We start from the raw sequence: 27,996 nt of genomic DNA on the forward strand, positions 1-27,996 counted from the left end.
CAAGCCCAAGAGGAGGGATGGTAAAGGTGAGGATTCTGGCGGCAGGACAATGAACGTCGAGATGGGCAGGGAGGAGGGTGTTTCTGGGGTGTTGCAGAGGGTTTCGGAGAGGATTGGGGCGCCGATGACGACCGTTGAGATGACGTATGTGATGCACAAGGCGCCATATGCGTTTCCTATCCTCGGTGGAAGAAAGTTTGAGCATTTGAGAGAGAACCTTGAGGCTCTTGGGCTGGGGTTGAGTTTGTAGTTACGACGCAGCCCCCGCGCAAAAAGACTGCGACAAAACACTATATGTGTGCACTTTGGCCTGTGCCCTCTACCAGTTCAGGAAAACAGCACTTGGGCTGGAGTAGACGGAGGTTGACGTGGAGAAGATTGAGACGGGTTACGATTTTGATTTCAGGTTTCCATATGTACTCCTCGGGGGAGGAGATATTCCAAAGGGGGTCAGGGGATGCGGTGTTTACGCAGATATTTGGGGATTCCGACTAGGTACAGCCTGTAGGAATTATCAACCCTCACAAAAGTCCGCCGAGGACGCATCATCCCAAATGGGTATGAATCTGGCTTGCGTTGAATATGTCTTGGAAGGATAGGCTTCTCGGAAGTAAGCAGAATCAAGACTCGTTTCTGGGTAACGCTGAATTTGAAGAAATCCCCGCCTTGGTGTTCTTGTCGAGAAGCCCCAGAGAAAGGTGAATGTCATATGTGCCCCCGTCCCCGATCCTCACCAAGTAAGCCGAGTTCTCAGGCTCTCCTTTGATTGTTTCCAAGAGTTTTCGAAAAGGAAATATGTCCCCGAAATCCACGCCGCCCAGGCAGATGGGACTCACGTCCACGGAGGCCGACGGCGGAAATAGTCGGTGACAGCGAGAAGCAACTACGTCGGTGGCCAATGATGCCGTCATCTTGACAGAGTGAACAACCTCGTACACTTCGCATGATATCTTTAATAATCGTTGTCAACGGCTGACAGTCGGAGTGTTGGGATTTCAGCTGTGTTTGCAAACAGGGCCAAACGAAGACTCTTGTCTTTTGATAACACAATCTTTCGAGTAGAGGATTCGATGGGAGTCTCGACCCGCATCGAGACGATTGTATCTTGCAGATGCAGGTAATCGTCGATCCTTCCGTCAGGTACGTTAGGGTTTGCGATAACTGTACTGGGTTCGGACGACGTTTTGTCCCGCACTTGAGATGAGCTCTGTTCTCGGATGAATGCTTGGGGACCCCGGCCCCGATGCCCAGAAACCGGAGGCAGCGAGCAACTCTGGATGCAGGTCAACGGATAAGGATGTATGCACCAGTGAGTATGAATATAGAGGCATCATGAGACCACGGGGGCATCTTGGACAACAGAGGCGATGGATCAAACATATTAAATCATAGTTGGCCGTAGCACAACTGTACATACAAATAACGCGCCCGCGTTGAAGGATACGTTTCCCCCGTTCCTGTCCGTTTGTTCACTGCGATAAAGCCGGAGACGCCCAAATACCCTGGGTCTCATTCCTTGACAACTAATGAAATTACGGCGGTGCCGTCCAATTCTAATGCTCATGCGAAACGGGGCAAGTGCCCCCCCAAAATCGTTTGTACATCCCAATAATGGGTAACTTTTTTTTGATGTGGCTAAGCCTAAAACTCTTACAGCACCATGGCACCGAACAGGGTGAACATGATGGTCAGGCCGCTGATAACGAGAGGGGCCTTCTCGACGTGGCCACCGAAGGTGAGGCCGGGGGCGGCGTTGGAAGAACCAGTAGCGGCAGCACCAGAGGCAGTGGGGGAAGCAGTTCCTCCGGTAGTCTCGCCATCGGAGGCAGAGTCACCGGCCTGCTGGGAGCCATCGCCGGTCAGACCAGGGCCGTCACCAGCACCAGCGGTCATGTACTGTAGGGCCTTGTTAGCAAGAGACATTTGATACAGGGGAATGCGCAACTTACCTTGCTAGCACCAGTAGGCATGGTAGGGATCTTGCTGGGGTCAACGGACCAGACAGCGTTCTCAGTGGGGCAGGCAACGGAGTGGGTGGTGGAAACAGCACCGCCGGCACCGGTGGGAGCAGGGTACTTGGACATGGCAGTGGACATCTTGGCGAACTCGGACAGCTCAGAGACGGAGGTGCCGTCGATCTCGACAATACCGTAGTTGTTCTCCTCCATGGAGTACTCGTACATGAGACCTCCGGAGTAGACGCCGGTCATCTCGTCGCTCATGAGAGCCTCGATCTCACCGAAGTCACGGCCGTTGGTGATGCAGCCGTACTCGGAAAGGCTGTCATATTGGTCAGCCAGGTTTTCAAGAGTTGATTGTAGACATCGGCGAAGTTAGATTTGGGCCGGGGTGACAGAGTCACTTACAAAATGGGGAGACCGTAGTCGGTGAAGTTCTTGACCTTGACATCCCAGCCGGACTCCTTGAAGTTGGTGTTGCACCAAGAGTAGTCGTTGAAGGCGAAGAAGTCAGAGCGGGCGTCGTCGCTACCGCAGTTGAAGTACTCGGCAGTCTCCATGCGGTTGTCAGCGATATCGGCAGCAGAGTAACCGACGGGGACGTGGCGGAGGCCGCGGGAGGCCATGTAGTTCTTCATGTCACGAGTGACGGCCTTAACGTAGGGGGCAGTCAGGGTGGTGTTGCCGGCATCGTTGATAACCTCGTTACCAGAGAAGAAGGCGAGGGTGTTGTCGTACTTGGCGAACTCCTCGACAGTGGCGAAGACGGACTGGAGGTAGACGGCGTTGTAAGACTTGTGGGGGTCGGCTCTGTTGATGGAGTACAGGGGGTTGTTGACGTCGGCAACGAGGTAGATGCCAGCGTCGGCGAGCTGGGACATGCACTCATCGTGGTTCTTGGAGTTGTCGACGGAGTAGACACGGATGGTGTTGACGCCAAGCTTCTTGAACTCGGGAATGTCACGGCCGCAGATGGAGGTATCGGCCAAGGGGTCGATGTTCTTAGAAGAACCACCGGGCTGGTAGTCAATACCACGGATGTAGAAACGGTCGCTGCCGGCCCAGAAAGCTGGAATAGTGTTAGGAGCTGGTCAAAGGTGGGGAGAGGTGAAGTCATTCATACCATTGCCAGAGGCAGTGACGGTAGGGAGGGAGCGAGCCTTGATGGGCTTCTCGGGAGTGGTAGGGGTGGGGTTCGCCGAGACGGCGACAGCAGCCACAAGGGCGACGGCAGCGGCAGACTTCATGTTGACTGTTGACTGAGTGTATTCCCAAAAGCAAGCGGTGATACGGTCGACTAAGTTCCAAGGAGGCGAGAAAGAGCGACGGAGAGTTGGTTCAGCGGGAGAAAAAGCGACGTAGTTCCAAAACGGGGTTGTTGATTAAAAAGGTTGGTCGGTTGTCGAAGAGTAGCAAAAAAGGGCGTCAACCAAAGCGAGGGAGTTGACTTTTAGATGGAGGTCGAAGGGGAAGATGGGAGTTAGCACACTCGAAACCCGGAAGGCGGCAACGAGAGGTCGGATTGGGAATGAAGAGCAGGAAAGAGAGAAAAGCCCGAGGCTGGCCGGGAAGGAGGGACTGGGTGAATTAAAAAACGGCGTGGTCGACGGTGGTGGTACGAACACTACGAACGAATTCCCTCCTCCTTCCACATCTTCTGGCTCGCTCACTCCACACCCGACCTCAGGCTCACGACACCCCCCCTTGCCTTGCTCTTGCTGGATTGGATCGCATCCTTGCATCGCGCTGAGGGTCCTCGCACCCCGGACTTCATCGCCCAGCAATTGGCCCAGCAGGCAGGGTGGCAAATTAGTTTAGTTTAGTTTAGTATAGGGGTCCCTTAGCTAGTATTAGTTTAGTATAAGATTTCTTAAGTAATTATTAGTTCAGTTTAGTTTAGTTTAGTATTACTTAAATACTAAAATAATAAATAAAAATAAGTAAAAATAAATAAGAATAGAAACTAGACTTCTTTTAAACTAGTAGATCTTTTTATAGAATACTTAGTAATAAAGTAAAATATTTAAGTATATTAAAATAAAATAAAATAAAGAATATATAGTATTTAAAAGTATAAAATTAGTTATATAAAACTTTAAGCTATATAAAATATATAAATATTAATTTATAAAGAATTATTTTAAAACTCTTTAGTATTTTTAGTATCTTAGTTAGTATTAATATTAGTTTAGTATACTAAAAAAAGCAAAAGTAATACTAAAGTATACTAATACTAGATTAGTATTCTAAAATCCGTACTTTAGTATACTAAACTAATACTAACTGAAAAAATACTAAATACTACGTACTAATTTTGCTACCCTGCCAGCAGGTCGAGCGGCGCTGCCCTGGCCCAGATTTCCCTTTCCTTGCCAAGGAAGGACCGACAGGAGACGTGGACGGTGGACACGGCGGCGGAAGACAGGAGGCGCTGAAGATCCACTAGGCGAATGAATTGGCTGTCAGGCGAGCCATGACTGGCTGAGTGGCAGCTGTTGCTCGGGGCCTTGGGACCCGGTTCCCAGTCGATTCCCAGTGGTTCCTCGACGACATTTGCGAAATCAGGGGACGCGGCAGGCGTGGACGGGAGACCGTGCGATGGGCGTGGTCACATCGGACGGGAGGGTGGGATGGAGCCAGTCGGCCACCCGGCAGACCAAAGTACATGGTAGAGCTCGCCAATGGGCGCTCTGATTGGTCCGCGGGCGGCTTCCTGGACAGCCCTTGGGACTAGAGCCACGCCTGCATTAACTCGTATCTCTTGTAAACACGAGAGGCTCACTATTGGTGATGCAATTCCGTGTGTGTCGTCCAGCATCCATGACCACCCGTCCCTGGGCGCGTTGCACCGGCGCGTCTGGGCACAGACAGCTGTCGTCGTCGTCGTCGCCTTTCTTTCTCTTGCCAGCCCTTGAAGCCCTCTGCCCACTAGGTATCCAGTCACCAGTCCAGTGCGTCAGATCAGGGCAGCCACTTGCTTCTATTTGGACGGGAGTGTGAGGAAGCACCCTCCACCGTTGCGACTATTGCCCTGGGCTGGCACCCTAGGACGAACTGACGCCTCAATGCTTCACTTATTGCCGTCGCCCTACGACTACGGCACTGGTATCCGGAGTTCATGGCAACATGGCTTCCTTTGACGGTTTCGCATCCAACGCAAACGCTTCATGATCTCCTCGGCGCAGGGCCAAGCGCTGGACATGGTGGCACACAAGAGACTCCTTCAAAAATTGAGGCACGTCTTTCTGCCTGGTTGTGCTCGTATCACCCTCATCGCCATGTTGATTATCTGCGCCTCTTACTGACATGGCCACTGACACGCGCTGACGACCGAAAAAAACACGAATTCCCCACATCTCATCACGTCGTTCGCCGCTGCCGCCAGGTAGCTCTCCTGGACTTTTGTTTGTTTTCAAAGTTGCAGCAGGTGCTTTCCCACATCTCCACCGCAATTCAAACAACCTCAAGCATCGGTACCGGCACCAGCAACCGCATCAAACAGCCAGTCTTGCAAGTTCCAGACTGCGGTGAGCAAGGTGAGAAGAGGTCAGGTCTGAGGAATCCACGCCCACCGGGGCCGGTTCCCCGTACCCTCCTCCCCCTTTTTTCGCATGCCGAAAGACACACACAGAGAGAGAGAGACACGACCCAGCAGTGCAGGTGCAGCAGTGGAGGTAATTCCCCGTCCTCTCCCACGGGCTCCAGTCAGAGGACGACTCTGGCCATGCACTGCCACAGCGATCAATGGGACACGCACGCACGTCCTCCTGTCGAGTGGGCTATCATCATCCGCCCGGCCTCCAGTTGCCTCCACACCCTCCCACCCCCGTCTCATGCTCATGTCCAACATTCAGCAGCTCGAACCCAAGAAACCCGTCCCAGAACGGAGAGCCCTCTTCTGCAATTGGCTGAGGCGCGCCCAACCAGTCTCGAAAATGGTCCCAGAAAAGCTCCAAGAAAAGCACAATATGCAGCTAACGACATGCCCATTATCAAGATTGACCTCGCTTCGTCGGCGATCGCAGGAATGTCGTCTGCCGCGCAGTCGTCGTAACACTGCCACCGACCTCCTCCACTTGGCCCTTCGATAGCTCTCTGTTTGAGAGCCTTGAACGGGAACCAGCGCGCGCAAGTCCGCAACCATTTGCTGTTGCTAAATATTCGCACAATATCCAGAAAACAAGATCATTTGATTTCTTCGTCCCGCCTCCCGTTATTCATTTGAATGAGAGTCGGACTCCCACCGACAGGGACATACGCCATCATCCTTCGCTCCCAAGAAAATAAATGTCCGATCCAGATCGCCAATCATCATCTTCCAAGGCCTCCAAGACTTCGTGGTTCCACCATCCGACTCCCTACGCAATACAAGATGCCCGTTTCAGACCGACGACCATGTGCAACTCGGTCGAGAGCGCTGACGGCGAATAGATTGCTGCCAGGACGGCCATCCCGCCTGGGTTCTTGCCTGCGCGTGTGCCCAGAAAAAGAACATACCGGGGCGGCAATATTAAACGGACTGGAGGCAAATAAACGACCAAAGAAGTCTGCCTTTTCAGATTTCGGTCCGTTTCGTCCACGTCTCCCTTTCATGAAGCGATCTCTTGTTTGGATTCAGTGATCCAAATCAAACAGAAATGGTATTGGCACATGCAAGCAGGCCTCATGCCAATATGTCGCCAAGACTTCAAAAGCAAGAAAAGTCGCTGAAGGGCCCCATCGCAAATGCATGCACATCGCAAAGCGCAAAGAAATTGCATTACTCCAAAACTCATCATAATTTCCCAGATTTGACCCGACCCCCCATCTCACCCCTCAATCAGCACCAGAACAATGGCACACACACCAAAGGCCGTTTATCCAGGGGTTATCCGTCTAGGCCTCGTCATCTGATTGGCGCTTGGCCAGTGCTTGGCCCGACTTCAGTGGGAAAGAAAAAAATCCTGGATTGCTGACCACCTACAGAGGGGTTTTTTTGCTACTGCTGCTTGGCACGATTGATGAATCTGTGTTCAAGTAAGATGCAGGAACTGTTCACCTCGTCCGCCTGGTTTTCCACCTTTCGCACTTCGCGACAACATCTGGAAAGACGATATTCAGACGTTGAATGATCCTTTCGACACTGAGGATTTGAACCCGGCTCTCGGCTATCGTCAATCATTCGTGCGGGATCCTTCTCGATGCCCAGACCTTCCTCCTCCCACCAAGGAAGCAGCTCCCCCGCAAAGCGTCCGTGTGCCTTTTTTTTTTTTTTTTCGTCGCCCTCCCCTCGCGGGCGCTGGCATGCCTGGCAGCAGCCAGTCAGTCGGCCACAGGTCGCGGTGTCAGGTCGGGGCTGGCAGCGGGAAGGCCGGCTGGATCTCCGCGATCCTCCCACCTGCGCGGCCCTGCAACCATGCCGAAAAGGGTACACGATCCAATCCAAACGCGGGACCTGCTGCCTTTTTCCAGCCCAGTTCCCTGCAGCGGGATTCCTCTCGCGACAGGAACCACGATTTTGACATTCTCTTGACATGAACGCCCCCCCTCCAAACAAAACAAACTTTCATGCATCATCGCATCTTGATGCTTGACGGCAAAACTCTCACAGGTGGAGAGCAAAAAAGTACGTGCAAATGCCAAGCGGAAGGATCGCACAAAGCGGGAAACCCCTTAAAGCTTCACTGTGAAAATGATTTGCTTGGTTTCTTTTACTACGCCTAAACTCTCCAAGAAAAACAGAAGCCACCACCCGATACACGACTCGGCTTTTTCTTTCCCCTCCTCGCGAGAACTTACTATATGTACTCGTATGAATGCACCTCAACCAATGCTGCTGCGGTCTCTGCGCGACGCCTCCAGCTTCGACTTGCGTCGCTCTCTCTGACTTTGGTTCCGTCTAACCAGTCGCACACTCGTCACCTGCTCCTCCTCTATAGCTTGGAAATGGGCATTCTCCTTGCCTTTCTCTAACCCCCTTTCTGGTGTGCCACGAGCGCTTCGCTGTGCCAGGTTCTTTGCTACCGTCGCAGGCGACTGTGCCGCCGCAGAACCTGGCGTCGTGTATTTCTTCTGCTCCCTTGCGCGGTGGTGCTCCTAGACCGCCTGGACGTAACTCGCGGGCACGCTCTTCGTGACGCCTCCCTTTTCGACTTCAGCCCACCCGTCGCCGGGGTCGGGCTTGATGAGCACAAATCTCTCACCCTCTGTCATACTGTGCTCTTGCTCGCTCTGCGCCGTGTACTCGTACAACGCCTCCACGTACTTTAGCTTCTTGGCCCCGCGTTTCGGTGCCACCGCGGGACCCTTCTTCTTGGTCGCCGTTCCTATCGAAGAGCCCGAGTTGGAGTATGTCGAATCGGGTCGTGCAGAAGCCCCGGTGTTCTGAGCGACCACGGGCGACGCTGGCGCCCAATCGACGTAGCTCGAAGGCACGATACCTTCCTTGTAGCCAGCGCGAACCTTGGTCCAACCGGTACCATCTGTGAAAACGTCAGCTGGTGTTGCCATGTCGAAACGAAGTGAAACTTACCATCCGGTTCCAGCATCGTCACATCACGACCCTCTACGACAGAAACCTCTCCGTCCCCACTAGCTTCGAATGTGTATAGCATCTTGCCCTTTTGTTGCTCGGAGGATCCGTTCGTTGGTGCGCTTCCGGGAAGCTCGCTGATATATGCGGCGGGCGGCGGAGCCATTACCCTCTTCCTTGCTGCACCGGAACTTATGATTGATGCAGGAGCTGCCGGGCGAGGAGTCGCCGGTTCAGGGGGTGCCTCGTCTATTGGCGAGGCTGGACCTGCTATTGATCGACGAGCACTCTGCGCATATCCTGAGCTTAGTGAGTTCATCGTGTTCGAGCGGGTCAACGTTGGCGAATCTGATGCATTCGTCGGCGAAGACGCGCTGGGTTTCAATAGAGCGTTGGCAGCTTCTTGTCGTTCGGCCTTGAGCTTTTTGCGTTCGTCCTTTGATTGCTCTCCTGGGCAGTCTGCAGGGACCTTCATCTCGCACTTGTTGTGACAAGTGTATCCGCAGTCTCTGCAGTCAAATCCTTTCGCAGACAAACCCCATATCCTCTCGCCGCAGAGATCGCAGTTCGTCGGGATCTTGAATGTCTGTGCCTTGAAGTTGTGGTTCTTTGCGCCAAGCGTAACGTCACCGACAGCCGATGTAATGGTCGAGGTCTCGACTTCCGCAGTCACCCTCTTTCTATCCACAGCATGGAGATCCTCCTGCAGCAGGAAGAGTTGCGTGACCACCAAGACCTCGTCCTTTTTCTCGGTGCCCTCCCTAATGCGTTGCTTTACGCGCTTGATACCTTCGACTTCGCGCCTCTTCTTGTCAACTTCTCTACGCAGGTCGCCTAGTTGCGCCTTGGATTTACTCAAAACGTTGCGCAGGTACACCTTGGCCGTCTCGTCCACAACCATGTTATCATCGTCGTGCCACACCGGGCTGGGCTCGAAGACTTTGTCCGGGGGCTCCTGGAAGGAACCGAGGTTGTGGCGAATGTACATCATGGAGTCGAGGTGAGGCTGGTTTCGGGAAATTTCCGTTGTCAAGTTGTCCATCAGCCCCTTGCTGCTCACAAGCATCGCGGCCTCCAATTGCGAAGCCACCGTCCAGAGGCCATTCAGCTTGATGGTACGGAACTCGGCGAGGTCTTGTAGACTATCCATAACCTCGGGGACGTACTCATGGTAGTAGCGCTCCTTTTGCTTATTGGTAACGTTGATTGCGATCAAGTAGGTGTTCTTGACATTGTTCATGTCGAGGATTTGCTGCTGATACGCACTCTGCGCTTTGGCCTTGTCGAAGGCAGACTCTGATTTTTTGCGCTTGCTTTCCACCTCCTGGCAAGCAGAATCGTATTTGGCTTTCGTCTTGCGCAAATCGGCATATTGGGAGTCCCTTTCGTGTTCCAACTTGCCGGCATATTCGGCATGGCGCTTGCGCAGCTCTTCGAAGCGGCCACCCAGAAACTTAAGCGGCTCGGCCACTTGCGACAGGAGGTTATTAGCGTATCGGTCGTGTTCTTCCGCTCGGGATTCGAGGGTGGTGAGTTGGGTAGACCAGGTCGTCAAAGAGGCGCTCTCAAGAGAGCCGGGGGTCATGGCCGGCGTGTCGCCAACGCTTAGAGGTGCCGACTTCTTGTTCTTCTTCTCAAAGTACTTCTTGGCCAGGGCATTGAGTTTGGCAGCATACTCCTTCTCGATCGCACTTCTTTCGCGGTAAAACGCTTGAATCTCGTCGAGCCATGCTATGCCGTGGGTGACCCAGGCGTTGGCGGGCTTGAAGCCATCCTAGAGGACATGTCAGCGGTTTGAGGGGCAACGGAGGGGCGCAGCGCGCAATACGGACCTTCAGCTCAGCGCCGAACGTCGGCGCGGCGTCTACCTCGGCCATTGTCGTAGGATATGTTGTTGAAACCGCATGCAAAGGATGAGGAACGGCGGATCAGATCAATTCGAATGTGGTGCCCGTCGGGAGGGGGAGGGGGTTGGCGGAAACAGGAGAGGACTCGTGATGGATTCCTCCGAAGGAGCGAGGGCTGGTGGAAAGAGGACAGCCTGCCAATGCGGACGGCGGCCCGAGGAAGAGAGAAGGGCAGTGGGGGGATCACAGTATGAGGTATTCCCCGCCGAAACGGCTAAAACTGGGTGAAAACTGGGCAGAAACCGTTGATGAATGCTAGCACGAGGCGCAGGACGCCCGAAGGGTATGTACAATGTCAATAGTAGAGCAATGCGAGCGGCTTGGAGTGTGAGATGGATAGTCGCAAAGGCCGTGATCATCACCAAGCGACAAAGAGCGCCAGCAGAGGTCGCAGATGTCTCGTCAGGTAAGGTAGGTAGCCTCAGCCTACCAGGTTCAGGTAAGGTACCCAACGTAAGGTACCACCCTTCCTACCTTATCCGAGGTGAGGCACCTTACGTATGTACCTGGTGGGCAGGACTGGGCTGGAAGGTACCTCGCCCATCACCTTACCTGCCTCCTTAGGTACGCTTGGTGGGCTGCCCTGGAAGTCGGAACCTGGGGCATTGACATCGGACGGAGACGTCGTCAGCTCCCTCTCAGGCAGACTGGAACCTGAGCTGCTTCACTGGCGCGTTTCTCCGGCTGCTCGGTGCACTAGGTGCGCGCTGAAGAGGCCTGTGGTGGGGTGGCGGAATGGCCGCCAGCCACTGGAACTCCACCCATTGGTGCCGTTGAGGCCTGACTCCTGAGCGTGGAGGCAGGGGTCTCAGGTTGGCTTCCATGTTCTCCAGAGTCAACCTTACTGAGGGGTTGTTATGCCACACGTGCCGGACCTTGAATAACTCCCTTCCGCTGTTGTTTGCACTCTTCAGCATAATGAATATGGCTATGGCTTGCATGAATGACGTCGGGTCGCAATGAAACAGACGGCGCCCGAACAAGGGAGCTCCATTGCCATGATGCCGCTGGGTCATTGCATCGCGACTCGTTATCCGCGGAAACTATGGATTGGCATCTGTCACGTGGAACCTTCTGGCAGGGTGCAGCTCCTTCATCAGCTCAACTCATCCGTTCCTAAACAAACTTCAGCTTAAGGACCTCTTGTTACCTTAGGTAAGGCAATGTCCCAAGGTTGGCTGAGTGAGCCTTGCACCTCAGCCACCGCAATAACACCCAGTGACACGAGAAGTGGTGGAAGACATGTGCTTGTCATATTTCTAGAGGGCACATTGATTGGTCCAAAATGAACAATATTTTCGAGAGAGGTGCCGAGTCTTGCTTCGTCTTCTTGATAAGTGTATTCTTGCATGTTTATTCAGAAAGGGAAGGTTGATTAAAATATCACCCAAAGTATCCGTAGCACCTTGCTTGTGAAGCTCTTGGCAGCTAGTTGAGGAATGCCTAAAGTCTCAGGCTTGAAAAGTGCCCCGCGGTAGCCCCGCCATTGGCCTAGTCTCTCCAGGTTGCGTCCCAGGCACAGGCAGGAGAGACCAACGACGTAGCTTCCTAGAAATTCGATCTTCTGGAGCTTCCAATTCGCCGCCAAAACAAACCGAAAAAAAAAAATCCCGGCCTGTCCTTTTGTTCTTTCCCTCAACACAAAGTGAAAGACCCTTGCGCGCATGTAAGCCTTCCAACTTCTTCCCCGTTCGCCTTCCGCAATTTCAGCAAGCTCCTCCTGCGCACTTCTGCCAATAACTAACTTCTTTTCGCGGCGGGTACAGACGGGCGAATATACCGCTTCTTCCTTCCGACCTCACCAGTAAGCTCCCGACGCCGCGCAGCTCTCCATTTTCGCGATTTCTGAACGATTTTTTTGCAGATCCTCCTCCCGAACTACGCGCGCATCTCCATCACCATGGCCGACCTTGCAAGTCGCATCACCGAGCCCCCTGCCGATGCTCCTGCCGACGCTCCTGCTGAGGCCGCCGCCCCTGCGGAGAGCAAGCCTGCGGAGGGCCAGCTCGATGGCACTGTCGAAGCTCTCGGTGGTTCTGGCCTTATCGAGAACACCTACGATGTCGATGTCAAGCTGGGTGACCTTCAGTCCGACCAGAACAGCACCCTCTACTCAGCTAAAACCTTCGCCGACATGGGACTGTACGTAATTCTCCTCGAGCAGTTTAGTCCCCAAATGCTGACAGACTGTTGCAAAGTCCCGAGCCGATTCACCGTGGTTTGCTTGCCTTGAACTACCAGAAGCCTTCCAAGATTCAGGAGAAGGCTCTCCCTCTCATGCTCACGAACCCTCCCCGTAACATGATTGCACAGTCGCAATCCGGAACCGGCAAGACCGCTGCGTTCGTCGTCACCACCCTGTCGCGAGTCGATTACACCAAGCCCGAGCAGCCTCAAGCCTTGATTCTCGCACCTAGTCGTGAGCTTGCCCGTCAGATCGAGGGAGTCGTTGGCAGCATCGGACAGTTCTGCGAAGGTCTCAAAGTCGCTGCCGCTCTCCCTGGCGCCCTGGAGCGTAACGCTGCCGTTCGCGCCAACGTCATTGTCGGAACCCCTGGCACTGTCATGGACATCATCCGCAGACGCCAGCTGGACATCTCTCAGTTGAGGCTTCTCGTTATTGACGAGGCTGACAACATGCTTGACCAGCAAGGCCTTGGCGAGCAGTGCCTGCGCGTCAAGAAGTAAGGTGCTCCCTCGCCTGCAGTTAATGTGCATGGGCTAATAATTCTTCAGCATGCTTCCCCGCGACATTCAGATTCTCTTGTTCTCTGCCACCTTCCCGGACAAGGTTATGGGCTTTGCCGAGAAGTTTGCGCCCAAGGCTGATCAGATCCGTCTGAAGCACACCGAGCTTACCGTCAAGGGTATCTCTCAGATGTACATTGACTGTCCTAGTGAGCAGGATAAGTACGAGTACCTTGTCAAGCTCTACGGTCTTATGACCATCGGATCTTCCGTCATCTTTGTCAGGGTATGTTTTCTATCACGATTTTTTGTAAAGGACTTGCCGGCTAAACATGCCTCAGACTCGTGAGAGTGCCGATGAGATCAAGCGCAGAATGGAGGCTGATGGACACCGCGTGTCGGCCCTTCACGGTGCCAAGGATGGTCCTGAGCGTGACCGCTTGCTGGAGGAGTTCAGGACTGGTGTATCCAAAGTTCTCCTCACCACGAACGTTCTGGCGCGTGGTATCGACGTTTCCAGTGTGTCCATGGTTATCAACTACGACATTCCCATGAAGGGACGCGGCGACTCCGAGCCTGACCCCGAGACCTACCTGCACCGTATCGGACGTACTGGACGTTTCGGACGTATTGGTGTCAGTATCAGCTTCGTCTACGACAAGAAGAGCTTCTACGCTCTCAAGAGCATCGCCGACTTGTACCAGATCGACCTTGTTCAGCTGGATGCCGAGGACTGGGATGCGACGGAGGAGGAGGTCCAGAGAGTCATCAAGTCCAACAGAGCTAAGGCTGCTTTTGCCCCGAGTGCCACCGATGCCAAGAATTAGTACTAGCTTTGACAGACGGGCGATTCGGGTGTGAATGAGGAAATGGGCGTGACGAGATTGGCGGAGAGACAGATTGGCAGCCAAGCGTTGGCCATGTAGGGCCACTTCACAGAGTTGCTACATTCAGATGCGACATGGATTTGCACAAAGGCCTCGAGGCTTTGGAACGAGGCAACGATATTAAGATACCATCAACGGAAAACAATGGAAAAGTCTGAACACAAATAGCTCACTTGCACGCCACTCGGGATCGACTAATCACGCCAGGTCAGTTTCGCCCGGCTCAACTTGCAAAACTCGGTCTATGTCGTTGCCGGAATCCTGTACGATCCGAGTTCCACCGCGTCGACTCGGAACAGTCGGTGTTAGGTGCCTAGGTAGGTTGCGTTGGGGGCAACTACCTGCAGCAGCTCCACGGGAGCGTTCAGCTCAGATGAAACCCCACGATAAGAAGCGGAAAAGCTAATGGTAAGAAGAACATGACGCCGAGCAGAGATTGGGGTCTATATGTGACTTCTAGAGACGAGACGTAGCACACACGCCTCGGGCGGCTGCCTGCGTTGGAGAAGCGTGTCAAGCTCGACGATGACCCCCGGTCCCCCGCCTCAGCACTCGCCAGCGGCGCATGAAGAGTTACCATCGTTTGAAGACTGCAGAGCGAGCATATTCAATCACATCCGTGAAATCTCATGGTCAGCGACTTCGAAACAAAGGAGACAGTCGCAGGATGGGAAGGGAGTCTAGAAACAACTGGCCAGCGGCTGGGCCTGACGGTCAACACCGATTCTCGGCTCGAGTTGACCGTTCATTGGCCCCTGGTGCTCTGATCTACATCACGTGATGCGGCCGCCTTTTTGGCGCCGGGCCCTCGGGCGGTTCGCCATGCGCATCTTGTTCGACCTCCGCGCTTAACAAACAACGGCGGCTAAATTTGGGGTGGGCAGCCAGGGAGGCCCTCAGCCACTCGTTGTGCATGCATTTGGCCGCATCTCCAAACCCATTGGATACCCAACCTTCCAGCGCCTGGGATGTTGGCATGCGAGATGGGTTACACTCAGGTCCAAACCGCCACACTGCCCATAGAATTTGGATCCGGGTCGCTGCGATGAGGGGACCCCGAAAATAGCGTTATTTCCCCCAACCAACCAGCATCTATCACAGACGCCCGAAACGGAGACCTGTGGCCCCCGAGATGTCTGGCCCTTCGTCATTCTCGCTGAGATCTAGAAAAGGCGGCTCACGAGGTGGCAAGCTCGTCCGGGCCGCTGTGGGCGCGACTGCAGGAACCGGAACCGACCCTGCAAGATGCAGGTCGGCGGCATGGTGAGGCAGTACACTGGACTCGCTAAGCCCATCGTCCACTATGGCAGCAACCTGGGTTGTGATGTGGTCGAATGAAGTCAGACTAAGGGAAGCGCGGAAACGCGGAGCCATACTCTCTTGAGCGACAGAGCGTGAATAGGCGGGCATATGGATGACGGAAGAGGCACGAGTGTCCACCTTCCCTGCCCCCTTCCTTGCATCTCGTCCTCGTCCTCGTCCTCTTTCTGTTTCTTGACGATGTCTCCATCCATGTATCAAGAGTTGCATTCCCACTGCTGAGCCCCCAACGGCACCCTCACTGATTTTAGCTTTTTTCCTTTCAGCTTTGTCTTTACATTTTGCATATTTCGTCCGATTGCAGGGAATAGCCTCTTTCTTTTCTCGTCTTTGGGGCTGAAGCTTTCTGCAGCTTATTCTTTTGGAATTATCGGATCATTCACCTTCCAGCGTCGTGTTCTATTTCTTTGCCTAATACTTTACATCTAGAGATGCAGGCCGTCTCGTAATAACTTAATAGGCTCTTTCACATCACAGGTTCGCTACCTACTTTCCTTCTCCCGCCACTCACAAGCCTTTGGGTCTCGACCTTTTTCGAAACATTCAAGAAGATACAGAGACTTTTTACCTTGGTGCCTTTACTTACACTTACCAAGACTTAGTTCGTTGTCGGTAGACCGTATGAAGGATGGGATCTTCAGCGAGGTAATTCAACATTTGCAATCATGAATACGTGACGACGCTGACATTGAAAACTTGTAGATGTTCTCCCATACCATGGCCCTCAAGCCTCTGCTTCTATGGACACTCATACTCACTTTATCGGTCACCGTCACCGCCACATCCTTCAACCTCTCGAGCGAGATTACAAGATTCATTCCGACGTGCGCCCGTCAATGCTTCCGCTCTCACCTGAGCGCCAATTACGCCCTCACTACCTGCGGTAGCGCGCCGACGCTGGAATGCCTTTGCGCTAATGTTGGGTTCACGGGGCTCACGATCGGGGAGGGTGCTTTTCAATGTATCGTCGCCGAGAAGGCCATCGGCTCTTGTCGTGAGAGCGACTCACCCCGTCAGTCTCAAGTCTCTCCATGCATGACACACAACAGCTGACTTTGATCAGAGACTGTAATTGACGCAGCTTACTTGATGTGCTCGAACCTGCCTGGGGCCGTTACTCCTACGCATACAGCCATCATTGCAACGTTGATTCTGCCATCAACGGGGGCAGGCATCATCATAGTCCCTGCACCATCGACTTCCGCGGTGGTCTATCCCACTTCCACGACGAGGCACCTCACAACGACCTCCATCCCGACAACGCTGATCACGGCAACGGGCACTGTCTCTGTACCAAGCCCATCGTTCTCTACCATTACAAGGTCGAACACGTCTGTTATTTCCACCACGAGCTCGACAACGACTAGCACAAGCACCACTGCTAGCACCAGCACCACACCGCTGCCTCCGCCACCAGCAACCACAGCAACCACAACGACTCAGTTTGCTTCAGTAACTGCCGTCCCCGGCGCCGAAGAATCCAACTCAGGCTCCTCGGAGCGACTCGGAACGGCACAGGTGGCAGGTCTAGCGGTTGGTATTGCAGCAGCCGTGGGCATTGCGATCCTCGCGATCTGCCTTGCTCGTCGCAAGCGCCGGAGAGACTATCCAGATGTCAAGACTGGCTTCTTCCCCGTGCGTGAGAAGGACTCCTGGGAGTTCCATCCACAAGAGGGACCGGCGAACATCTTTCACATCTCCCCGCCCCTGCACCATGCCCGATCGCCATCGCCGCCACTTCAACCGCCCCCGGCGGCTCGTACCCGCACGAGTGCCCGTACAAGTTGGTGGCCTGGGGCCATTGGCCTCGCCATCTCCAGACCACAGAGCACAGGCACGCCGAAGTTGCCGCAACAGCAACAGGCACGCCCGACGTCCCGTCTCCTTCCCGCTAAGCCGTCCCTATCATCCCCCAAGCCGGTTCTGTCCATCAAGATCCCCAAGATCGACCTGTATTCCTCTTCCCCTCCCCAGCCTCAGGAGCAAAAAGGTCCTTCACAGCAGACAAACTCCCAGATTCTAAACGAGAGGACAGCCAAGCTTACGGCTCCGCCGCGTACGCACTACAACCTCCCTCGCGAGAGCACGATGACCGAGTTTGAGGAAGATGGCGCACTCACATCCGCACCCGTCACATCAGCCCGCTCCCAGCGATCGAACAATATCTGGCGCCCCCCGTCAGCGGCGACCGGCAAAACACCGCAGTCGGCGACGACGTACTATGTTGCCGACAAGAATGGCAACTGGGTGCTGGGCGACCCCAAGAGCGCCACTCATATGGCTCAGCTCGCCGAGCTCGATGCCTCGGGTGCAAGCGCGGGTGGTGGAGCGAAGTCAAAGCCCTCGTACGCAGAGTCCGCCATGCTTGCGGCGACAGCTTCGAAGGCGGGCATTGGTCATGGAGCCGGGAGCCCAATCGCTCCCACGGCTCCCCGGATGCCGATGCCTCCTGCGCCGGTGCTTCTGCCTGCAGCAGAGATCGTTCCCTCCAACCTCTCTGCCCCGCACCAGTCTCGCTCCTCGAGCGTCTACTCCCAAAATACCACCCGCCCCAACACCACTTTCCAACCAGGCGTTCCTCTGCCAAATGGCGCCTCTCACCCCGTGCCGAGCATGTCCTTCTCCCACCCAGAGCCCCCTCGCCGTCGAAGTAATTCCCTCGGGCGCCGCAGCTCGTCAAAGTCTAAGCAACCACCTGCAGTCGCTTCGTCGGTTCCGGTTCCCTCAGCCACCGCTGCTACACCGCAAGTGAAGGCTCCCCAACGCTCCGACAGCCACGACTCCCACGTTTCTCAAGCGTCAGTGACGACAATCGCCTCATCCGCGGCAACAGATCCCGATCCCATCTTGGAGCAAAGCAATCTCTCTCCCGTCGTCGAGTCACCAGCCTCAAACACGTCCCCTACAGGCCGCTCGCCAGTCTCATACCCCGTGATTCCGGGCCGCACGTCCTCAAAGCCCGGCAACAACCTCCGGCTTCTTGCCCCTCCCACACGGCAGTTCGCTGCCCTTCCACCGGGTCAACCCAGCCCCACGCTCGGCATGCTACAGCAACAACAGCAGCAGCAGCAGGCCCGCGGACCGTACATGGCAAGCTACGACGTCCCTCGCAAGCCCATCGCCCGGCCGCGCCCCAGCGCAGAACCGAACAGGATCGCCACCGGCTCGCCCTCCCTCCGCCTCGTCACCCCCTCTCCCCCATCAGACACGGAGAGAGACCAGTCTTCTAGACCTCCGCAGATGAAGCCTCTCTACCCTCCCCCTCTCCAGCCCCAGCGCCCCCGTCTCGAACGTGGCGACGCCCACCCCCAGGCACAAACGGCACAGGTGCAGCAGATGCCCCTCAACGTCGAACCGCAATCAGCATCCGTCTACAAAGCTCTCTGGGGAGACGCTCCCCGTCCACTTCCCGTCCCTCCCCATCAGAACCACCCGCAACCTCCGCCCCGAAGCCACCGCCGCATCTCTCAGCAGCAACAGCAGCAACAGCAACAACCAAACCGCCAGTCCTTCCAACAGCGAGCCTCACGCCAATCCCTCCAGAACCTACCCCAGCAATCACCGCCTCCTAAACAGCCCCTCCCCGCCCGCCCTTCCGCCTCCCCCTCTCCGTCGCCACATCACATCGCAACCCAGACCCTCACCGCGCCCCTCCGCCCAGCCTCGGAGGCAGCCTCCGTTGCGACCCCCCTGTCGACGACGTCCTCCCTCCTCTCCAAGCGCCTCGGCACAGAACGCGCCGCCGCCCTCGCGCCCCTCCAGCACAACGCCAACGGCGGCACGCGACACAGCCCCAACTGGCGACCCTACCGCCCGGGTGCGGGAGGCGACATGCTCTTCTCCCCCGATGAGTTCTTCCCCGCGCCCCCCATCCCGGGCGGCGGAGATGAGAACAGGGGCGGCGGCGGACTGCCCGCGACGCCGACCTGGCAGCCCAAGCTGACGCCCACGAGACGGGGCGATGATCTGTTCTTGAACGTACAGTAAAGATGATGGACAAGATTAAAAAAAACGATGCTTTCATTTCACCCCCTTTTTATATGCATTACGAAGACGAAGATTTCTATTTATACCCACTCTCTACGAGACTCCGCACGCACGCAGCCTTTCTTTGCCTGTCTGTAAAATTAGCTACATCTTTTTTTCCTACCCTCTTTAGAACCCGTTAATACGAAGCAAGAGGAGAGACACGAGATGGGTATAGAGGCAGTCATAGCATTCATGGAGTTGGTTTCGGAAAAAGGATCTGGCATTCTAACTCTTCCCAATATGTCATGTACACTACCTCTACCACAAGTCCAACCTTTCCTTAACCCAATTCTATTTTGAAACTCTTTAGGATTCCTGCCACAGTCTGCCTCGAAGTGAATGTTTCGGCCGCCTTTCAGTCTCGTTTGTTGCGGCCTCTTCTATCGCGTCTTTCTTGTCTCAGATTGCGTCCTCCGTCCCCTCGATGATCCGCGTCACGCGTCAGTCCAAACAAGCTCTCGTCTTCCTCTTCTACTGATTGACCTCGGAGACATTCTCGCTCATTGTAAACGTCATCAGGCACTCGAAGATGACGTTTACTAGGTTCGAGTCTCCGATCAATGGCATCCATCTCGATTGATGATTGACTGCCACTGTTGCTGTTCGTACTTCTGTGGTGGTGCCGCGAGCGCCGGCTTTCTTGGCTGCGCCGGCTACCTCTCCTGAGTATGTCCTTGGCATCGTTTACAATGTCACTCACGATGTCGCTGAGTTGATCGTCGAGTGCATCCAATCCAGCATCTAAAGCTGCCCTGTTGAGATGTGCGCTGGCGTCAATGAGCCTGTTTCTTTTTCTGATCTCTGTGAAGCGAGACATGCCTCCAAGCTCGAGAACATTGACTCGGCGAGTTTTGCTGGTTGGGTTGCCCACGATAAAAGGCCGCCATGGCTCTTCTTCTGCGAACAGAGCTTTCTCATCGATCTGCTCTTCGGGTATCGACTCGCGACGCTTGAGAGATTCTTTGCGAGCGGTGGTCCACCTGTCCATCTCCTCCGTCTTGGACTCGGGAATGATTGTGACTTCTTTGAAGCGAATGAGGACGAGGAATAGGAGTACTGTCAAAATCAACAATATGCCAGCAACAACGCCAGTAGATACCCTTTGCCCAAGGGTTCTTTGAGCCATGCTGCCGAGTCCAGTGGCTCCAGCGGCAAACACGAAGCCAAAAGTGTGACAGATAGCGAACCCCGCCGTGACACGTGGAAAGGCAGAGTAATTCTTCTTTCTTTGAGTGTCTGAGTTGCCGCGCGGTCGACCCGTCATGCCAGGCTGCAGGTCTGAAGTATCAAAGGTTTCCATGATGATTCCGTTGCATTCTGATATCGCCAGGCATGATAAGAATCCAATGACAGCCGCAAGAGTAGCTGGCGCGCTTGGATGGAGAGGAGGTCCTCCTGATACTCCGGCGTAAACAATGCCTGCTAGTGGAAGACCAATGGTGAAGACGGTCCGGCGGAGCAGATGAGAGGTCCACGTTATTTGTTTGTCGAATGTCATGCGGCTAGTGTTGACTTGAGTATGTCTCGCTCTTGAGAAGTAGCTGGCCTTTTGGAACGGAATAGCTGCGATGGCACCAAAAGCCAAGGCAGCTACCATCAGTCCGACATAGGGCGACCGCATTTTGTAGAATCTTGAAGACAACGAACCCAGTAGAACGATGATGAGAACGACTTGTGCGTAAATCCAGCCAGAGTAGACTGCGATGACGGCGAAACCAGGTTGACGAAGCATCTCAAGAGAAAGAGCGATTCCATGATACATCTCCTGGCCCCACCATTTCGGGCCATCTTTGACACGATGCATCATGACTTCGCCTCGTGCGAGTCTTCGAGAGACATCTGTACCTGTTCTCACTTCCACAACAGATCGTCGAAATGCGGATCGGCGGACTTCCGGGCATAGGGTGTTCAGCAACAACACGACAGCGATGAGGATCACGCTGAGATAGAAGCCCCAGGCTGGTTGTAGATCATCAATGACCCAGGCGCCGATCCAAAACCCAAAGCCGAGAGAGGCAATAAAACACCATGTCCAGATGCCGAGCCAGACTCCCATACCACCTCCGTGTCTCCTTGAGTCGTAATCGTCGACAACTTCTTGATGAGGGTTGCTGCTCATGAGAGATGCACCGAAGAGGTCCGTCAATATGGAGTGAAAGTTCATGCTTGCAAAACCAAGGCACATTCCCATGACGCACCGAGGCGCAAGCAACACCGTTCTCTATTCGGTGAGATTCTCGAATCTTTGGGCGTACACGGCCACAGCCTGCGGGAAAAGCAGCGGCATGGATAAAACCAAGCCGGATGTGATGTATGGCTTTCTTCCATGAACAAGGGGGAGAGGCCAGCAGAAGAATGTCGGAAGAGCCATACCGAGGAAACAGCCAACATTGCCGTTGAGGATAGTATGGCCAGAGTCCCAAATGTAGTATTGGAGCGACGGGACCAAACCAGCGTATATTCCAAGCAGCACTCCGATGAGCGCGGTGCTGATGCACGCAACCGTTGCAACGGCCCTCTTGCGAATAGGGGACCAGTCTCGAGCAATAGGTTGACGACGCTTCGACTTGGGCAAGTTGAAGGCTTGAACGCCACGTAGACTGACGTGTGACTTGCCGCGGAGACTGATCCCACGAGGATTATGTAACGGACGGCCGGCAATGTCTCGCTCTGGGAAGTTCGCCTCGCCGCCAGTGTTGCGAGACTTGAGCGGATTATGCTTGGCACTGGCTCTTGGACGAGATGGTCCTCCATTCCTATTCCGAGTCTCGGGCTGAACTGAAAAATCAACAAACGAGGAGTCATCTGACCTATCCATGCTACACACGTCTGAGTGTTCGCGTAATCTTGTAAGTCGCTGCGAATCTGTTCGGTTTATGCTCTTCTGGCTTTTCTTTCGACTCGAGACCCGCTCTGGTACAGCGGTAGCTTGGCGTGGACGGCTCTTCCGCCGTTTATTCTTTTTGGTTTTGTGAGCTTCGAGAGCCTCCTCGAAATCAACTGACTGTGGGGTGAGAGAGATGTTTCTGTACAGATCATCGACGAGCTCTCGAGCCCGATGATCGATATTTGGGTACGTGGCTGCACGTTTGGCCAGCGAATGGATCTCCTGGTTGTTGTTGTTGTTGTTGTTGTTGTTGTTGTCCAAGTCAACGTCCGAGAAGTCATGGCTGCGGCGGCGAGGCCTTGTCTGTGGCTCTACATCGTCAGAGAGATTATGTGGAGATCGCCCCGAGTACGGGGACCTTTCTTCTTCGTGGTCGGCGACTTGCGACGCCAAAGTCAATGCTTCATGCAAAAGCCGTTCCAGCTCCCCAAAAGTCCTCTGGAAAAGGCCTGCCTCAACCTTTGAAGGTGGCAGGGTAGACTTGCGAGTCAATTTGCGGGAGATTGGGCTGGGTTCCGGTGAGTCTTCCAGTCGCATGTAGGATGACCGTTGAGACCTGGAAGGCAGCTCCGTCAGTCTTGTAGGCCGCTCTGGGTTCTTCAAGAGGTCGCGAATCCACTGAGCGGTTCGTTTGTAGTCAAGCGTTCCGGCCCTGGAGCGTGAGGCACTCTGGGCTCGGGATCTGTCGCTTTTCGGGGGTTCTTCATCTGCAGAAGCTTCAGATCTATCGGCAAAGTACTTGTCCTGCTGGTCATCATGCGCGAGATCAGTGTATGGCTGTACTTTCGAGGTCGGTGGGTGCCCTGGGGTTCGGTTCAACAAAGGAGGTTGGGCAACTGAACGAACTTTCGAAACGGGAATGTTCGTGTGCCCTCCTTGAACGTAATCCTAATCCGATATGGGTGATCCAATGACGCCGATCTTGGATTCCTGGTGTTCCTTTGACGAGTCGAACGGCCGCACCTTGGAAACACCCAGCGAAGCCTGTTGGCTGATGGTACTGACAGGATTGCCTGGGTTTGCCGGGTCGACTGGATAGTGGAAGGTGGGTGTGTTGAAGGCCGGCCGAACTTTCGTAGCACGACTATGGCCCTCCACTTTGGGAGGAAGTGTGATTTCGACAGTTGAGAGACAATTGTCGTCACCCGTCATGGCGCGTTTGACACGCGCAAGAATCACCGTTGGCTCCGACTCCTTGGATGGATCTGACTCATCGTTATCTTCACCTTCATCTTCGGGAAGCTGAGCCACAGGCTGGCCAGGCACTCCAGTGTCGCAAAAGTCAGCACCCTTCAAAAGACCTCGGTGATGGGCTTTGATGTGCGATTCATCGGGATGGAGCTCAGGATCAACGCAAATCCTTTCTCTGGGATGTGAGGAATCCGATTCGGTCGCGGACGAGGTGCCTTCTTGAGAGTAGTTCCTGGAGGGAAGTGATGCCGTAGCTTTGTGCTCGTACCCCTTTTCCTCGGGCGTCTTTTCCTTGACGACCTTCTCGAGCGGCTCGTCTGGGTTGATTTGCTGGCTCAAGACGGGAGGTGCGGGCAAGTCCCGGTCAACGACCATTGGGCGCCCAGAGCTAGTCTTGAGGAGCGCATGGCGGAAAACACCGCTCCGGGCAGACGAAACGGAATCGACGTCTCGTTCCGGCTTTTTCAGAGACATGTCGGCCATCGACGGGCGAAGACTAGGAGAAGGGGTGTTGTCAAAGTCGCCAGTCGCTTCGGGAGATGGGTGGAGGTCAGCTGTCTTGGTGGGGTGGAAGAAGTTTGACAACATCGCCGGCTTCTTCTCGACAGGCTGGGGCTTCAAGGCCAGTTCGGCCTGAGGCGTGCAACAGAATTTGAAGAAGGATGTGGGGGTTGAGCTAGACGATTGGTTTCGTGTCTTTTTACCCAACCTTTCGGCAGAGCTATAACGTCGAAGAACGGATTCCTTGTAGGCCAAAGTACTTGGGTCGGTCAGACGCTGAACCTCTGTGGGAGGAGTGAGGGACCGAGTCCTTTGGGCCTTGCGCATAGACCTAGAAATAAAGATGCATCAACGGTTGAACTAATGTGGTTCTGATAAAGATACCGGCAGGAGGGATATAGGAGGTCCTGGCAATAGGAGAAACTGGTCCGGTGTCGAGGAATCGAGGAGGTCGGGGAGATGTTGTTGGGGAAGTTGACGGTCAAGCATTCTCAAACAACGGCAAATGGTTAAGGAGACCCTCCTTAGAACCATCGAGCACTGTTCACGCGAGGCAATCGCTCTTGCTTGCTCAGCTCCTTCTACCGCAGTGACAGCAACTGCCTAAGCTTCCAACCAACCCGCTCCTGCCCTCTGACTATCAAGACATGTACTTCGATATGCTGACCTAGAATGTGGAAGGACCGATGACATTTTGGCCATTGTTGAAGAAAGTGCAGGCTGCAGCACAATCTGTCTGGGAAGCCACAGCCTTGCCATGCTAAATAAAGAAGGGCGCCGCAATATTCTGCCAGTAACCACCTGAGCTTGTCCCGATCTGAAAGCAATGCGGGTGTGTCCCATTGGCGATGGACTTCGGCAGACAGTCATTTGTACGCCGGCGTGTGACTCACAGTTCTTGCCCCTAAGTGAGGAGAAACAGGCCCAACTCGGACATGGCGAGAGAAGCATCGTAGTATGGCAGGTGCATACAACGCATATAGATCAAATACAAATAATGAAGAAATCTGATAAATAATCGATCATCTCCCTCTCATGAGAATGGTCTTCAATTCTTCGCCAAGCTTGACTTCAAGGCAAATGAGCGTCTGTAGATGGCCATAACCTGATGGTGAGTAAGATCTGGTCCTTCGGAATAACCCCAAAAATGATGACTCTGGATTCACTCGCCGAACTGAGAATATGCTATGAGGACACTTATCCGTGGCATTGGTTTCGCCCAGTCTGATCTCTCAACTTGAGAACCCCAACGAGATAAGGAACAGCATGATAACCCCTGAGATCGGCTGACATTCGATTTCCTCACTCGAGGTTCATAGTGTGTTCTGAAGATCGCCGACAATTTCCAAGACCCGGCACTCGATCAAAGTGAATGGCGGCCAAAAATCAAAAATGAATTCAACATCTTTGTGTGGCTGTGACCGCACAGAGTGAAGGTGAGCGAGGAGAAGATCACTCTGCACTGATGTGGAGTTTTCAGCAGCAAATTCTCTAACGACACACCGGGGCGTGCCGACGTTACCCCAGATCAGGCGGGGCTCCGGTCGGCGACAACCTGCGACATGCCTCGGCAACTCGGTCAGCGTTGTCAGCTCGAACCTCATCGCACTCGCAACCACAGCTGTCATCCATACTTTGCTTTTGAACATCAAGATTCAAACCCTGCATTTATCAGCCCAAGAGCCGCATTCGCAGTCTCTCAGCCCCCAAGCATATTCGCAAACCTTCACACCGCGTCGCATTCTCTCCACCCGCGGGACCCAACTCATCTCACCATCACAGGCCACCACCAAATCTCACTCTCACCCGTCCTCCTCCAGCAAAAATGGCCGCTGCCACATTCAAAGACTACGCCTACGAACACTTCCTCGTCACCGCGCCGTCCCCCTTCGTCGTCCACGTCGAGATCAACCGCCCTAAGAAGCTCAACGCCTTCTCGGAGCCCGTCTGGCGCGAGTTCGGCCCCCTCTTCAACCGCCTCAGCCATGACCCAGACGTCCGCGCCGTCGTCCTCTCCGGCGCCGGCGACCGCGCCTTCTCGGCCGGCCTCGACGTCCAGTCCGCCAGCGAGGGCACCCTCGGCAGCGCCATCGGCGGGGACATGGACCCGTCCCGGTACGCGACCATGATGCGCCGTCACATTGTCGAGTTCCAAGCCGCCATTGACGCGGTAGAAAAATGCGAGAAGCGTATGTTGAAAAAAGTCCCCTGTCATTCATTCGCTACTATTTCCATCCCGTCCGATTTTCCGTTGCCAAATCCATGACAGAATGAGAAGAGACAGCTAACATAATCGACAGCCGTGATCTGCGTCCTGCACGGAATCTCCATCGGAATCGCAATTGACATCTCATGCTGCGCCGACGTCCGCATCTGCGCACGGAACACGCGCTTCTCCGTGAAGGAGGTCGACATCGGGCTGGCGGCCGACCTCGGCACCCTGAGCCGCCTGCCCAAGCTCGTGGGCAGCACGTCGTGGGTCAAGGACGTCTGCCTGTCGGCCCGGGACTTCTCCGGCGAGGAGGCGTTGGCGGTAGGCTTCGTCAGCCAGGTGCACGCGGACAAGGCCGCCGCGCTCGACGCGGGGCTCAAGCTGGCGGGCTTCATCGCCGGCAAGAGCCCGGTGGCGGTGCAGGGCACCAAAGAGCTGCTGAACCACGCGAGGGATCACTCGGTTGCGGAGAGTAAGCACTGTCCCGGATCTTTCTTTCTATATTCGTCTTCTTTTCTATCCTCGTTTGATGAGTTGTCTACTGACCAGGCCACAAGGTTTGCGATACACCACCGTCTGGAACGCGGCCATGCTGCAATCAGGCGACTTCAAGACTGCCATGATGTCCGGACTGACCAAGACCAAGCCCACGTTCGCCAAGCTCTAGAACACACTTGCGCCCTTTGCAATTGCTAAAATCCACCATAAGCAAGCCGGATTATTCAACACAGTAGATTCTTATGGCATGCTTGCTAGAACGCCGGGACACTAGCTGCCTTTGGGAAGGCACAGTCGCTATGTTGAGGGAGTTTCATCCCATCCTGATGTATTATAGAGCGTCGTCACGCCTCCGTGCCAGGTTGGCGTCGTCGTGTAGAGGGTCATGGCGGTCGTTGACACAGCCACGGTCACATGACGGTACGACGCAACAACGAAGGCAGATATAGAGAGTACGGGGATCTCCGGAAAGATGTAATATAACCAACTCGTGCTCAAGCGATCGGACTCGTCGGCAGATGCTCAATCAGAGTCTGAACTTTCGTCGGGCTGTTGCGTCTCCTTCAATTTCTGTAGGCAAGTCGTCAGCAAGTTGTCTCAAGTAAGTGTTGATGTGCAGCAATGTGCATCGTAAAGTGGGGGACTGCTCGTCTATGGTGGAACCTACATCGTCCAGCTGTCTCTTTAGCGCGGCGACCATGTTCTCCTTGACGACGACGTGCTGGTCGTCGAGATCCTCGATGATGTAATCGTGGTTCGCAGCGTCGATGTTGACGATGATGGACTTGATGGAGGGGTCGCACTCGATGAGCACTCCTGTGAAAGTCGGGACGTCAGCAAAGTGGGATACGGGTACCACATGGCAGACTGCGGCGGGCGTTATGGTGCTCACCTCGGATGGCGCGAGGCATGGCGGGTGGATTGCGAGGCGGATGATTCCAAGTGTTTAGAGTTGCAGTTGTCGGTACGGCCACAGGGCGGATTCTCGCGTAGAGTTTGGCGGGAAGCGACGGGGCTGGAGTCAAGGTAAAACTGTCGCTGTTGTTTGTCGATGGCGGCGGCCGCTTGCCGGGTTGTTTCTGAGCCGCTGATGAGCTTGTGTCGCAAACGTGGCCGACGGGTTGACGTGGGTGGAATTGGATCGTCGACAAAACAATTTGGAAGCTTCAAGACTGGGTGGGGCCTTAGGCAGGGAAGCTGACCTCAGTCTCTCAGTGTGGTGGTCAGTGGTCACTGGTGTCAGTGCAGGGGCCCGGGGGGCTTCGACCAGCAGGCAGGCCAGCCACTCAGAGGTGCGACACAAACTTTCCAACGGGGGCGAGAGAGATTTGGATCCTGGCGCAAGGGCCAATTTGCGAGATCCCTGACATGACACTGGGGAAACGCAGCCAGTGACAGGCCTTCTTT

General features: G+C 54.7%; 8 protein-coding genes across 8 annotated transcripts; 3 read left to right on the forward strand and 5 right to left on the reverse strand.

The window, feature by feature from the left end:
- Positions 1-1,650: 1,650 nt before the first annotated feature.
- Positions 1,651-3,205, reverse strand: gel1 (1,3-beta-glucanosyltransferase gel1; the record flags this gene model as incomplete). Its single annotated transcript, XM_032035618.1, has 4 exons — positions 1,651-1,896; positions 1,950-2,280; positions 2,367-3,027; positions 3,082-3,205. 4 exons carry the CDS (start codon positions 3,203-3,205, stop codon positions 1,651-1,653), a joined length of 1,362 nt encoding a protein of 453 aa, XP_031892836.1.
- A 4,828-nt stretch (positions 3,206-8,033) lies between these two features.
- On the reverse strand, positions 8,034-10,346 carry bzz1 (the record flags this gene model as incomplete). The annotated part of the gene is made up of 3 exons (XM_032035629.1): positions 8,034-8,419; positions 8,470-10,243; positions 10,302-10,346. The coding sequence occupies 3 exons, from the start codon at positions 10,344-10,346 to the stop codon at positions 8,034-8,036; spliced, it is 2,205 nt and encodes a 734-aa protein (XP_031892833.1).
- Positions 10,347-11,815: 1,469 nt separating this feature from the next.
- Positions 11,816-13,891, forward strand: DBP5 (ATP-dependent RNA helicase DBP5; the record flags this gene model as incomplete). Its single annotated transcript, XM_032035640.1, has 7 exons — positions 11,816-11,850; positions 12,029-12,042; positions 12,143-12,180; positions 12,241-12,518; positions 12,575-13,060; positions 13,113-13,350; positions 13,406-13,891. 7 exons carry the CDS (start codon positions 11,816-11,818, stop codon positions 13,889-13,891), a joined length of 1,575 nt encoding a protein of 524 aa, XP_031892834.1.
- A 1,305-nt stretch (positions 13,892-15,196) lies between these two features.
- On the forward strand, positions 15,197-19,258 carry CGGC5_v006151 (uncharacterized protein; the record flags this gene model as incomplete). Its single annotated transcript, XM_066151654.1, has 5 exons — positions 15,197-15,214; positions 15,732-15,748; positions 15,868-15,916; positions 15,974-16,283; positions 16,335-19,258. 5 exons carry the CDS (start codon positions 15,197-15,199, stop codon positions 19,256-19,258), a joined length of 3,318 nt encoding a protein of 1,105 aa, XP_066008927.1.
- Positions 19,259-19,857: 599 nt separating this feature from the next.
- CGGC5_v006152 (uncharacterized protein) lies at positions 19,858-21,464 on the reverse strand (the record flags this gene model as incomplete). Its single annotated transcript, XM_032035662.1, has 2 exons — positions 19,858-19,953; positions 20,001-21,464. The coding sequence occupies 2 exons, from the start codon at positions 21,462-21,464 to the stop codon at positions 19,858-19,860; spliced, it is 1,560 nt and encodes a 519-aa protein (XP_031892832.1).
- A 1,611-nt stretch (positions 21,465-23,075) lies between these two features.
- CGGC5_v006153 (uncharacterized protein) lies at positions 23,076-24,206 on the reverse strand (the record flags this gene model as incomplete). The annotated part of the gene is made up of 1 exon (XM_032035684.2): positions 23,076-24,206. One exon carries the CDS (start codon positions 24,204-24,206, stop codon positions 23,076-23,078), a length of 1,131 nt encoding a protein of 376 aa, XP_031892840.2.
- Positions 24,207-25,704: 1,498 nt separating this feature from the next.
- Positions 25,705-26,758, forward strand: CGGC5_v006154 (Delta(3 5)-Delta(2 4)-dienoyl-CoA isomerase; the record flags this gene model as incomplete). Its single annotated transcript, XM_032035696.1, has 3 exons — positions 25,705-26,068; positions 26,180-26,563; positions 26,649-26,758. 3 exons carry the CDS (start codon positions 25,705-25,707, stop codon positions 26,756-26,758), a joined length of 858 nt encoding a protein of 285 aa, XP_031892515.1.
- Positions 26,759-27,111: 353 nt separating this feature from the next.
- Positions 27,112-27,500, reverse strand: TFB5 (General transcription and DNA repair factor IIH subunit TFB5; the record flags this gene model as incomplete). The annotated part of the gene is made up of 3 exons (XM_032035707.1): positions 27,112-27,159; positions 27,257-27,405; positions 27,482-27,500. The coding sequence occupies 3 exons, from the start codon at positions 27,498-27,500 to the stop codon at positions 27,112-27,114; spliced, it is 216 nt and encodes a 71-aa protein (XP_031892514.1).
- Between the last annotated feature and the right edge of the window lie 496 nt (positions 27,501-27,996).

This window comes from Colletotrichum fructicola (genome assembly GCF_000319635.2).
Source record: "Colletotrichum fructicola Nara gc5 chromosome Unknown KSG_Nara_v1_contig03, whole genome shotgun sequence".
In the NCBI taxonomy this organism is placed as follows: domain Eukaryota; kingdom Fungi; phylum Ascomycota; class Sordariomycetes; order Glomerellales; family Glomerellaceae; genus Colletotrichum; species Colletotrichum fructicola.